The sequence below is a fragment of the Rosa rugosa genome, chromosome 5 (genome assembly GCF_958449725.1).
Source record: "Rosa rugosa chromosome 5, drRosRugo1.1, whole genome shotgun sequence".
NCBI classification, from domain to species: Eukaryota; Viridiplantae; Streptophyta; class Magnoliopsida; order Rosales; family Rosaceae; genus Rosa; species Rosa rugosa.
Window position 1 is genome coordinate 51387039 of NC_084824.1, and position 14456 is coordinate 51401494.

At 37.5% G+C, this 14456-nt stretch overlaps 1 protein-coding gene across 1 annotated transcript; it reads left to right on the plus strand.

The window, feature by feature from the left end:
• The first annotated feature begins 12768 nt into the window (after positions 1–12768).
• Positions 12769–14175, plus strand: LOC133708164 (uncharacterized mitochondrial protein AtMg00810-like). The gene has a single exon (XM_062133618.1). The coding sequence runs from the start codon at positions 12769–12771 to the stop codon at positions 13984–13986; it is 1218 nt and encodes a 405-aa protein (XP_061989602.1). The 3' UTR covers positions 13987–14175.
• Positions 14176–14456: the final 281 nt, after the last annotated feature.

Here is a 14456-nt window from a genome sequence, read left to right on the forward strand (position 1 = left end):
ATCATACAATACTGCTCCCAAGTACATGAATTTTGGAAATGATTTTGGTACTTCATCACATGGGTAATATATGTGTGTTGATCTCTTCCCACATGCAATCCATATATTGGAAATTGTGGAATTACCCAATATGGTGTTTCATTGTATGAAGCATGCGGCATTTGGGACGAAGAATGATCAAAAAGGCCATATGTGCTTCCACCTTGTGAGCTTCTGTGTTATGAAGGAGGATTGAAAAAAAAAAAAAAAAAATCAAAATTTCATATTTTGTCAGCGAAAAGTCGAAAACTGTGAAATACAAATTTAACAGAAATTTCAGAGAAATTTCGGACAAAATTTCGGTTTGAATTTTTAAATATATTTTCTGTGTGTAGATATTTCGGAAATTTAGAATTTCGCGGAAATGTACGGAAAATTTCGGTAAATTTCGGGAAACTCCTGACGGAAATGATATAGCAGGTGAATTTCGTTTCGGTACTTCAAATTTACGGAAATTTCGACGAAAATTTCGGCAGTTTCGGAGAAACTTAAAACCTTGCTATGTACTAAATAGTAACCTTAGAAGTGCACCTAGTATCCAAAACCAATTGAATCATCAACCTAAAAGAATAGTTGTATTAAAAAGTAAGGGCCAAATTAAAAGAAAATAATGCTTGATGGGCCTCGGCCTCAAGAGTGTGCCTCTCCTTGACGACATGCTTGACCAACAAGGCATTACAATCTAAAAAGCGAAGATAGTTACGTAGCAACTTAGGAGTAAAAAGAATGTGGCTTTTTATGAGTTTGTTATAACTTTTTAATGAGGGACAAAGATTTAATGTTGACCAGTTAGTAAACAAAAATAATCAAAATAAGGAAACATCTATGCGACACATTATTGTTAAGCCTGCCTTCAATCTTTAAAAAGATTTATTTATACTATTGTATAAAGGGCTGCTCGTCTAATAGACAGTTTTTAAATGATTGTGAAAAATGAGTGAATTTGATAGCTGAAAATAAATATCCAATTTTAAGTTATTATAAGTTCAGCTTTTAAGTTTAATACATGTAGTTGAGATGCACTTGTCTCTCACAGCTCCTTAAAACTGTCCTTACGATGAGCAAAGTTTATATTGTATAATTAGAACTACACGTCAAACAATTATTTTATTAAATTGGACAAACATTTGAAACGTCAAAATAAATGCATCATCTCGACAAAATAATTCTCGTGAATATATAAACGGACGAGGGGGCAATTTTTAAATTTTGGACAAACATTTGAAACGTGAGTCACGTGATGACCTCGATGGCCCCAATGCCTTTAATTGGAAGTTCGACTTTAAACAAACATTGGAGCATTACTTGACGCAACACACAGGGACGTGGAAAAACACGCGCGCGGGAATCACGCTTGTAAAGAGATTGCGCCATCACAATCCAAAATTTTTCTGTATTTGGAAAATGTCACAGGTCCCTGCCATTGACAAGCATTTCCCAGTTTTACTATTGTTGGAAAGAAAAGAAATCAGAGAAGAATATATACTAGAATAGTGGGCACGCTATGCATGTGTAGAATTTGGTTAAGAGTAAGTACGTGCTAATCTTCAGTTAGCCGCTAATTAATTGGGTGCCTTCTGACTTCTGAGTTTGCATAATGGTTCCTAGCTTGGCTAGGTTTGTCTTTAAGTACTAGCTAGCTAGGTTGTCGACCTAGATGAGTTGCATGAATTTCATTGAAAGTGATGGAGGTCGACGGACAGTACACGTTTTAAAACAATAAAACAAGCATTACCACGTTCGGTGCTATTGTTCTCTCCATTCATCACTCTTTAGAAAACAAACACTTTGAGATCGACATATTTCCTCTCCTCACTGCTTCTTCCGCAATCCTAACTCTTACTACCGTGACAAACAACGTTGATGCCATGATGGCCGGACTGCCGGCGACTTTGGCCCTCCAAGATGCTGGCACTGGGGTCAATCTCATTGGTATTAGCGGCGCGCCGCTGCAACTGAGAGGTCATTTTTTAGTTGCACGACTCGTATCCTCAAACCCTAATCCGATCAAACTCACCTCTTACGCATCGAATCAGGAAAATGCGTCGTATATTCTTATGTAAAATTACGGATTATCATTAATGATTGATAAATGTATGAAAATAAAATTATAGTGTAATATTGAAAAAAAAAACTAATAAAAGTAAGATTCATGTAATTTTTTTGATAGGTACATAAGGACATTACTTCGCTAACCAGCCCTGGTTAGCTTAGGCTGACCAGGGCCAATAATAGATCGACAGCTGTCCTTTTTATTTTTTTCCTCTCTCTCTCAAACAAATGAATTTCAGAATTTCTTCTCTTCCTCCACATATCCTGAATTGCTTCCCTTCTCAACTCAATAGGTGGGTTCTTCGATGTCTAACAATTCAACTTCAAACCCGGTCACTTAAAACTCAGATTACTAGAAAGGAAATTTTACCCCATGGTGCAATCCTTGAGAAGCCATGAGCATGATCTTTTGGCCGCGAGGGAGGACATTGGTGAGGTTGAGAAAGGACCTTCAGATCCTACCCAGACCTAACACCCCTCTTGTTTGTCAGTTTCTCCCTCATGTTCTTCCGGCCATATTGATTGGTGGAGGAACCCATAACCAAGAGCTGAGAAGAAGAAGGAACCGAAGAAGAAACAGGTGTCTGGCTGTGAGAGAGCCACGTACGACATGGTTAGGAAGGGCTGACCATATGTGGTCAGCCAAGTATTTTCCGGTACATAATTACATACAAAAAGTGATTGCATGCCCAACAAGGAAGAAAACAAAGCACATGGCCAAGCTAGTGATAGTAACTGGTACAATGTAGATAGAGCAACAAATTAAATTAAGTAGGATAATGACGCCCAAGTGGAAAGTCGGAATGGACAGGCGGATTCTTCCATTGAAACCATTGCGTGCAATCGTGCATGGACAATGTATAGTTAACATATATTTATGAAAAATGTGAAGAAAAATATTGTATTGGTGGGGATTCCGTAATGTTAGCTAGATTTGCTCTAGTGGAAAAATTATTCCATGCATGGATCTGCTTTTTGAAATTTCTAGAGGATGCTTTTCTTTTGAGCAAAAAATTATAGGATGATTCGAACCTTTATGAACCAAACAAAGTGCGCATTTCTCTATATGATTAAAGACAAATGATTACCTCTTTCAAAAAGATGAATCAATTACCAGAAACCAGTTACATAACTATACGAAACAAGGAGAAGAGTGTGCTATAAGAAAAACAAGGAGAAAATGCTTGTATTACCTTAGGTTATACAACTATATTATGCAACATTATCAGAAATAACGAAACCTAGGCTATCGAGCATAACGGTCTCGGTGATCCTAGGTCACATTTGGTCTCCACTTCGTCTGGTTTAGTGGGAACTTTCGACGTTGAGTTGGAAGGGAACCCTGGGGTACATTTGAAGAGTGAGGAGACGACAACCCTAGGGCATAGAGCATAGGCCATCACTAGATCTGTAAATGGACCGGATTTTGATCTTGACCCGCTCCAGATCAGTGGTTATTGAACGGGTTTGGATCGAAAATTTTGATCCGTTGATCCGTTAACCCTTTTATTTAACGGATCAAATACGGATTTAGGTCGATCCAATCCGTTAATGATCCGGCCCATTTTCGTAATAATAAAATATTATTATTATTAATATATTATTATTTTTTAAAAATATAAAATATGAAGAATTTCTAATACAATTTTTTTGCAGAAATCGAAGGGACAGTTCATCAACCAAGATTCCAAGAAGCATTAAGAATTTTGATAATGTAATTATACTTTTGGTGATACTTTTCATGTTGTTTTAACATTTTATTAATATCTTATGAGGTATCATGATATAAATTTAATATTACTATTTAAAATTTTAAAATATTTGAAATTATAAACGGGTCAGATTAGCGGATCGGGTATACGTTAATCCGGCGGATACGGATTTGGATCGAGCTATCAATGATCCGCCAGGTTAACGGAGCGGGTTTGGATCGAATTTCTTTTTAAGTAAACGGATTTTTTTTTTTTTGAGAGATTTAAGTAAACGGATTTGGATTTAGATCAATCCGATTCAAATCCGGTCCATTTACAGGTCTAGCCATGACACCTAATTAGGTTTAGCAACTATTGAACATTTACATCAATTGAATCTCTTCTTATTTAATTAGTCAAGTGCGTCTTTTACCTTTGGTGCTGGGCATGGGAGGTGGTTGTGTTTGGACTGATCATAGCGATCATTCGATCTAGTACATTAAGACCAATGTTCTATTAAGAGTTTAAGCGTGACGGAAGACTGGTCGATTGAACCTTTTTATTTTAATTTCCAGTTCTCATCAAGGAGTGTGGATACTATCAGGTTTTTTGGAGATTGTTTCATGATTTGGTTCGTGTACCGACGTTGGTGAGTGGTACATGGTGAGGAGCTCTCTTAGTCAAACACAGTAATAGGTGCCAAAATTAGGAATGTGGATAGTATCAGGTTTTTTCGAGATTGTTTCATGTCTGGATTATGATTGTAGGTCATCTTTTTACAAATATATATAACAGATAATATTCAATTTATGAACAAAGATAATATTCATTTTCGTTTTGGCATGGTCATGTTTATGTCTCAACTGTTCCTTATTCTGTTACAAATTAGAAAGTACTCATCATGCATGTGAGACAGTAAAATTATATATAGTAAAAGTAAAATTGTGATTATTCATGAACCTCTAAAAATCTCAATCATTTAGTTGCTGCAACTTTTCTAGATGCTGCCTTAGTAGCAACTATTCACCAATCATCTAATTAGTGATAGCTGGTGCTCACCTGCACAACCCAATATATATATAGTTGCCTCCTAAACTGGTATGATTGAGAAAGAAATACTTAATGGGGAACATTGTTTCAATTTATACCTCTTTCCATTGGAGGTTTCATTTTCTCATTGGACTAGTAAGTTATCCGTCTCTCTCAAGATGATTAGTGGGGACTAAAAATCTACCCTCTCATTGTTTTGACTTCGATCCAACGGATTAGTAGTCTCAATTATATATATCACCATGGCTTTTTAAGCTCCATCATCATGAACTTTTATGAATGAAAACATTTCTAGGAGACTTTTGTTTACGTACATTTTCTCCTTAGACAACCTGGTAGTTGAAAACAAAATATATAAACATACTTTAGGTAATATCATACTTTGATCGATAAGTCAATACCTTGCAACTGTTTTTGTCTCAACATACTCTCATAGATGAGGCGGCTAAGTGTGCCAACCTAGCCGATTCCAAACCCTCGCTTTTGTGCATGCACCCATATGTAGGTTTAGTCAATTAATGTATAAGGGCTTGTTATTAGCAGAGGTAATAATGTATAAGGGCTTGTTATTAGCAGAGGTAATGTTAATATAGGTCATGAAACTATTATTAGGACAATGCTTGAATTGTTGTCTTAGAATTACTGTTCAGGTCACTATTGTGTTTTTCTTATCTAAGATGCCCCCACTAACGACTGTAAATCGTTCCTTCATTCAATCAAACAGAGTCATATGCGTCAAATTTGGACCATGTCTGAATTCTCTGTAACTCATTATTTTTCCGGCAACTTTCTGTGCGCCAGTCTTCTCAAGTACGAAATGTTGAATGATAGACAACCCAGGTCAGTGAGTCAATATACATTGTCTTTATATATGGCCCCATGGATGACATATCATCGCATTGCATTCTTTTTTTTCTACGAAAGAGCCGGGTCCTTTCTTGGTTAGTCAGATCAAGCATATACAGGCCAGGCCATGCCGGCCAGGACAATAAGTTGTGGTACACATCTGAAAACTTGGGAAATACGTGCCCAGCTCGAGAAGATTAGGTTTGAATAAAGCAGTGTACACCAAAGTCACTCATTAAGCATGGGGATGGCAAATGCTTAGTTTTATGGGGACACCAAGCATAATTGGGTTGGGAAAAGTCGAGGGCACAAGAACTCGTTTTCTTGCATTCCCATGTGCACTGGTAGCTTTGGATTTATATGGATCGATGAATTGTACGTACAAGTTTAAGGAAGCTGCTGGTGCATGCTTGGTGGTCGAGATACTGATAGAAGCTGGTATGTATCAGCACAAAGCACATGCTCATATAAACAACATCCCACATGTGTTAAAATTGAAAGGGACCATCATATTCATATCTACTATGGCCTTTCTTAATTGAGTTCCAGGATTTCTACTTACTATTAGTGGTAGGTCGCCATTTAAAAAAAAAAAATTTTGGGAGGAGGCGGGTGGTTTGGGGGCAATTGCATTTTTGGTCCTAGTTAGAATTTTATTTTGATTGCTACTTTGGTGTCAATGTTTTGAACTTTGCAATCTACAATAGCTTTTCATATGTCATTATTTCGACTTGGAAAACGAGACGTGATTCTCAAGTTTATGGTGAATTTCATCATTAATTTATTTCAACTCCACCTTATGATCGAAGACCGTAGGAGAAACAAGTTCATCATTTTAAACTCAAGTTGATGGAAAAACATCATTTCAAACGTGGATCCGGATCCTCTTCTTGGCTGGCTGTTGTTCTTGGCTATCCTTGGCTTTCAATCTGAGCCATCTATTGAAAATCTAAAGGTTAGCCTTTACCCGCCTCAACACTTTTCTATTAAATAAACATTAAATAATCAAACAATGCCTTTTCCAACCTAATGCCCTTGAGAGATTCTTGCGTGGGGCAGCCGTGGCGGTGCGGCTGATCAATCAGTGCTCAGTAGAGGAGTATTTTAGGTATTGCACTTTTAAAAAATAGAGATAGTTTCGAAATAAGGAAAAAAAATTCTGGTGTCTGGTACGTCTGACCGTACGCAAGAATTTTTCAACGCCGTTTGCCTTCCAAATATGACGAGGTTAACACTAAAAACGACGACGACATGGGACAGATTCAGAGAGGCCGAGTTCCGTCGTCCATCTCTTCCGGCCGGCTTCCTCTTTCCCTTTACACTGTCATTCAAGATGTTTATCTAGAAACCTCAATTCTAGATTGGCAGACAACGGGTGGAAGAGGAGGACGAGATCCACTCACCGGCGTCGGCAAAAACAAGTTTAATTCAGTCGAGAAGAAGTACAAATTGGTGGGCTAGCATGGGGTAGTTCTCAACTCGTATTAATTATTGATTCATCAACAAACAACAATCCACAGTATGAACCAAATATATTGTCAAAACAAGCAAATATGGTTTGTGCCATTTTTGTGGTGATGAGTATTGGGGACGAATCAAATTGCCAAAACAATTGTCAATGCTTTCATATTATATGCTTTAATTGCAGTTCATAAGACAATTGATAGAAGATACACCTCTTAAGTGGGTGCTTGTCGATCAAATGAAATGGACGTCCTGATAAGAGAAGTCAGGCCGTCATATTTTGTCTATGAATTGCAGTTTGCTGCAAATGGGTTTTGGGGAGCAATTAGTGCTTTACCGGTCAGAAAAGAGGTGGGGATTCAATCCTAATTGAAGAGAAATTATGAGAGATAATTCTGGAATCAATTTGATTGTTCCGTAGTTTGTTGAATGACTTGAATGATGGTTCTTTTATCTGGAAATTATTCTATGCACCGACGGTGCAAGTGACCCAACCCTTATAAAATAATCTCAACCCTTGATATTTATTATCAACTTTATTTTTAATAAACAAAAAGTGTATTTAATGCAATCTAACCATTCATTTATGTTGGTGCAAGTGCACGGCGGTGCTCTGAATAATCTCTCTATTTTATCTGGGTATTGAATTCGGTGTACCAGGCAATTGGGTTGAAAACTGGTGTGTGTGAGGGCGTGCTGAGTGCAAGAGACGAAGGCGAGGGGATTCAAATTTGCTCGCCACTATTTCCTAGGTACCACCACTCAATAAAAAACTGTCATGTGTGATAATCCATAATTATGGCAAACCATGGGTTCATAGTTAACTTAATTATCAGGGATAATCCATAATTATGGCTAGCAATGGGTTCATGGTTAACTTAATTATCAGGAGAGAGAGAGAAAAAGAGATTTAATAATAATCAAATTCTTATATTTAATTATCATTAAATAAACTAATCTAAATCCTTTCCTCTTCTAACATCTCCATGACTCCATCACTCATCATCATCTTCTACTTTGGTTTTTCTTTTTCTCCAATTTACTCTATATACGTCTTCTATCTTTTATATTTGAAATTGCTTACCGCGATGAAACTGGGGATTCAAATTGCTCAGCTTCTTTGGTTTATCACCATTATTAGCTTCTCCTAATTTCTCATTGAGCACTGCTTCAAGTATTTCTCAAGTGTTTCCTCAACTTCATATTCCGATGGACAACGTTCAGTGAACAAATTGAAACACAAAAGTGTTAACCGAGTCAACCATTTTCTCTAGCTTTCCTAGTCAAAGTTGGCAGCTGCTGTAGTCACTATGCTGATGTGGATTTATACATGGTTTTGATTTTTTACAGCCTGTAATAGAATACTTAATTAGGAAAGTTAGTTAGGGTTTGATTTTGGTTGACTACTATAAATAGTCGGCTTGTAATAATTCTGACTGTGACTTTCATTATTGCGAAGATCGTTTAGATATTTTCTAAGCTTTTCTCTCTCACTTCTGGTAAGCTTCATCTTCTTCTTCTTGATTCTTAAGCTTTTGCTTCCATGGATGCTATGTTAACATGGTATCAAAGCTACGGCTCATGATTCTGTGACCTATTATCATGTTGTAGTAGTAATGGATCTACTTCTTGCTTCCGCAATCAGTGTTTATGTGATTTGTATAAGCTAAAACCCTAGATCTACTTTCGTATCTTTTCAATTTCTTCTGTGCTTGTGATGGAGCTCTAGATCTGTGAATTTCTGTGCATCTAAGCTCAATTCTGCTGAAAACTAGCTGTGATTCCTGTTCTTTGACTACTCTACTTTGAAATCTGGAAAAATCAAGGTGTGACTCAAACAAATCAAGCTTATTCTCTTCTTCGCAAGCTTCTCTACGCCATGACTTCATCTGGTGAGCTCTATATTCATTCAGCTTGCTCAGGTTTTACTGTAGGTGTGCTCATATGTTCATGATGATGAGATTGACTCTTGTAGTCTTCATATGAGATCTATAAGAAAATGATAAAGTTGCTTAGTGTACTGTGTGAAGTTTGTGATAATATAACTGTTGCATAACAAAATCTTGTGAGTTAGATAAAAGTTTTGATAATTGCTATAACCTGTTGATTTGTGATAAAATGGATACCATAGCTGTGTCACAATCTGAGATCAACTCTCTGCTAAGCATGATCACTGTGCGACTTGGAGAGAACAAGTTTGTGAAATGGAGTTATCAGTTTCAGTTTGTCCTTGAGGGAAATGATTTGTTTGCATACTTTGATGGCTCATGCACTTGTCCACCTCGCTTTGTTCTTACTGAACAAGGTGAAGTTACAAGAGAAATCACTAGTGCTTACAAGATTTGGAAGAAGACTGACAAAGCACAGCTTGGCCTTTTCATGGCTACTCTAACTGAAAATATCATGGAGATTATTGTTGGTTGCAAGTCCTCTTATGATGCTTGGCTTGCTTTGCTTGAGAGGTTTTCCACCTACTCGAGGGCTAATATCATTCAACTGAAAACTGATCTCCAAACTATCAAGAAAGGTGCAGATAGCATTGACAAATATCTCCTGCGCATCAAGCATGCTAAGGACCAGTTGAGTTTAGTTGGTGTCAACTTGGTTGATCAAGAGATTGTTGTGGTCACTCTTAATGGACTACCAGATGAATACTCAATGATTAAAATTGTCATTAGAGCAAGGGACTCCCCTATATCATTGAAGGACTTTAGAGCACAATTGTTGGCAGCTGAAAGAGACATTGATTGTGTGCTATCCACTCAGAACTCCATGACTGCACTGGCAGCTAAAGGCAACAATTTTTCATCATCCAATGACAAAAGACAATTTCCAAACTCTAATGGTAATGACAAATGGAAAGGTGCATGGAGTGACAACTCATTCAAACAATCTAGCTGGATCAACAGTGGCAACTCAAGTGGAGGAAACTATAAGGGTCAAAATGGAGTTGAATGTCAGATTTGCAATAAGAGAGGCCACAGTGCAAGCAACTGCTACCAAAACTCTGAGTGTCATATCTGCCATAAGAAAGGACACATTGCAAGCAAATGTTTTCAGAATCCTGCAAATAACAACACTGGTGATTACAGGAACAACAATGGGGTCTCTCCTGAATGTCAAATATGTTGCAAGAAGGGCCATACTGCAGTAAATTGCTTTTACAGGACTGACGTTCGTGCTGATCACCCCTCTCACTCTGTTGTCATTTGTCAGATTTGTGGCCTCAAGGGTCATGCTGCTTTGGATTGCCATCACAAAAGCAATTATGCATACTAGGGAGCTTAACCACCTTCTCCTCTCACTGCAATGACTGCTCACTCTCAATGTAATGTTACTAGTTCATCCAACTCACAGAATAATGTTGATTCAGCTATATAGATTGGTGATACTAGAGCTACACATCATATAACTTCTGATATGAGGAATCTTGCTATTGCTCATCCATATGAGTCGAACAACACCATTACTATTGGAAATGGAGAAGGTTTGAGAGTCAAACATATTGGAGCAACACAGATTACACCTGCTAATCACACTTTTGCTCTTAATAATGTTTTACATGTTCCTAGCCTTGGAGTGAATCTGTTATCTTTTAATAAGTTGTGCAGGGATAATCATTGTTTTATTACAATGGATGATATGCATATCTGTGTGCAGGACAAGGTGTCAAGGGCACTACTGTACAAAGGAAGCAGTAATGGTGAAGGGCTCTTTCTCTTCAAGACACCAAAGTTCATTCCTCCACTAAAGACTTCTTATACTGCATATATTGGCTCTTCAGTCAAGTCTTCCTTGTGGCATCACAGGCTTGGATATCCAACCTCTGAGATTGCCTAAAAAATGCTCATTTTGTCCAAAGTTCAGTTTACTAAAGATAGTTCTTCACATGTGTGTTCTGATTGTCTTTGTGGAAAAATGCATAGACTTCCTTTTCCTGATTCTTTGTCAAAGTCTGTATGTCCATTTCAGAAAGTTCATTCAGATTTGTGGGGGCCTGCTCCCTGTCTTTCAATTGAAGGTTTCAAGTATTATGTAACTTTCATAGATGACTTTACCAAGTTTGTGTGGATCTTTCCACTCATTAATAAATCTGACACTTTGTCAGTATTCATTAAGTTTTACAACTTTGTTGTTACTCAATTTAAGGTCAATATTCAATCCATTCAAACTAATGGTGGTGGTGAGTTCAACAGTAAAGCATTTAGAGATTTTCTTGATCTTAAAGGTATTTTGCACTTGATCACTTGTCCCTATACTCCTCAGCAAAATGGTGTTGCTTAGAGGAAAAACAGGCATCTTGCTGAAACGTGTATTACATTATTGACTGCTGCCAAACTTCCTAAAATGTTCTGGTTTCATGCAGTAGCTCATTCTGGTTATCTTATCTATAGAATGCCTTGTAAGTCATTGAAAATGTCTTCTCCTTATATTGAGCTATTTGGAACTGCTCTTGATTTGTCTTTTCTCAAGGTTTTTGGAACTGCTTGTTATCCCTACCTTTGACCTTATACTCATGATAAACTTGAGCCTCGTACTTCTCTGTGTGTTTTTCTTGGCTATGCTTTGGGGTATAAAGGGGTGTTTTGTTTCAATATTGAGCAGAATAAACTATGGATGTGTAGACATGTTATTCATGATGAAACAATTTTCCCTTACCATATATTTTCTTCTTCCCCCTCCTCATCTGCCACAAAGTCTTAGTCCACTCATTCTTCCTCATATCCATTTTCTGTGTCTAGTCCTACTCCATCTGTTACTTCTTCATCATCTTCTCCATCCATGTTACCTGTTGTTCATCCTAACCAGTTACAAGTAGTTTTGCCATTTAAAGCTTCTTCTCAGCCATTGGCTGGTCCTCCATCTATAGCTGCAGGGGGGGGGGGGTCAGTAGTAGTTCTTCTTCTGCTTCTGGTGATAACTTTACTCCTTCTGCTTCTGGTGATAACTCTACTCGTGATAACAATGTTGATAATAGTTCAAGAAATAATGGTGATCAAGGTGCTGAAATGGTGCATTCTGGTGAGATCTTTCCTGGTACTCATAATAGTTCTCTAGACTTGCATAACAATTCTGCTCTCCAAGGTGTGAATGCTAGTATAGACATTTATGGTGATCTTCCACATGAGTTTCAATTCATTGATGACACTGCTCAGGCTTATAATAATCATTCTATGCTAACTAGGGCAAAGAATGGTATCATCAAACAAAAGACTTTTCAGGATTTTTGTGCCTATTCTTGTATTGTACAGCATAATCTTCTTGATGAACTTGCCTACTTCTGTGGTTTTACCTCTATAATGGATGTATCAGATCCTGTTGAACCTAAGAATTTCAAGGCTGCAGTTGGCATTCCTGAGTGGGATCTTGCAATGGTTGAAGAAGTTCATGCACTGCAAAGACAAGGTACATGGGATTTGGTGCCTTTACCTGACGGTAAAAACATTGTTGGAAGTAAGTGGATATATAAAATTAAGAAGAACCCTGATGGTAGCATTTCAAGGTATAAAGCTAGACTTGTGGCTCAAGGATACAGTCAAGAGAGAGGTCTTGTCTTGACTATGATGAAACATTTAGTCCAGTTGTGAGACATAGCACTGTGAGACTTATTCTTGCTCTTGCCGCAATGAACAATTGGGAGTTAAGACAATTAGATGTCAAAAATGCATTTCTGCATGGGGATCTTAAGGAAGAAGTCTATATGCACCAACCTCAAGGTTTCACTGATCCTGTTCATCCTGAGTATGTTTGTCACTTGAAAAAATCTTTTTATGGATTGAAGCAGGCTCCTCGTGCTTGGAATGAAAAAATCACTAGCTTTCTTCCTGCACTAGGATTTAAATTCTCTCATTCTGATCCTAGTTTGTTTGTGAAAACCACTGATCATGGTGTGGTGGCTTTGCTATTGTATGTGGATGATCTTGTTATAACAGGATCAGATAAACTTGGAATTACATCTATCATTTCTGAGTTAAGTGATGTGTTTGACATGAAAGATCTTGGTCCATTGTCATTCTTTTTGGGAATTGAAATCAGGTATAAACAGAAAGGACTCTTCTTGTCTCAAGAAAAGTATGCCAAGGAGCTTATTCAGAAGGCTGGTCCTGAAACCTGTAGAGACTGCAATACACCATGTTTACCTCATGCTCAGTTGCTTAAAGATGAAGGAACAATTCTGTCTAATCCTACTCTTTATAGGAGCATTGTTGGTGGTATGCAATATCTTACTTTTACAAGACCAGACATTGCTTATGCTGTAAACATAGTATGTCAATTCATGTCTTTCCCAACTGATGCACATTTTGCTTCAGTAAAGAGAATTCTGAGATATCTTCAAGGAACTATCAATCATGGCTTGTTTTATAAATATGGAAAATCTCCTACTTATATTACAGGCTACTGTGATGCAGATTGGGTTGGAGAAATAAATCAAAGAAGGTCTCCTACTGGTTTCATATTCTATCTTGGACATTGTCCAGTGTCCTGGCAATCTAAAAAGCAAGGATTTGTCTCCAGGAGTTCTACTAAGGCTGAGTATAGATCACTTGCTAATACTGCTGCTGAGATATCATGGATGAGACACATGCTTTGTGACCTACACATCAGGATACCTGCACCTCCTTTACTCAAGTCTGATAACATGTCTGCAATTGCATTATGCTCCAATCCTGGATTCATTCCAGGATCAAACATCTTGACAATGACTTTCACTTTGTCAGAGAACGTGTTCAAAGACATGACTTGCTGCTTCAGTATGTCCCTACATCTCAACAAACTGCTGATGTCTTCACAAAAGGATTGCATAGTCCTGTGTTCAAGGAGCATTGTACCAATCTCAGTGTGATGAGCCCCACTAAGATTGAGGGGAGGTGTTAACCGAGTCAACCATTTTCTCTAGCTTTCCTTAGTCAAAGTTGGCAGCTACTATAGTCACTATGCTGATGTGGATTTATACATGGTTTTGATTTTTTACAGCCTGTAATAGAATACGTAATTAGGAAAGTTAGTTAGGGTTTGATTTCGGTTGACTACTATAAATAGTAGGCTTGTAATAATTCTGACTGTGACTTTCATTATTGCAAAGATCGTTTAGATATTTTCTAAGCTTCTCTCTCTCACTTCTAGTAAGCTTCATCTTCTTCTTCTTGATTCTTAAGCTTTTGCTTCCATGGATGCTATGTTAACAAGAAGCACAAAATTGCATTTCAAACAAGGAACCAAATTGATGTACTTGATGAAAGACTGCGGTGACAAGGAGCCAAGCAGACTAACATAAAAACAACATTCACCAAGAACCACAACTGGGATTTTGGG

Bases quoted from the DNA above. Each gene is read 5' to 3' on its own strand.
- LOC133708164 (XM_062133618.1), top strand. From the start codon at position 12,769: ATGAACAATTGGGAGTTAAGACAATTAGATGTCAAAAATGCATTTCTG.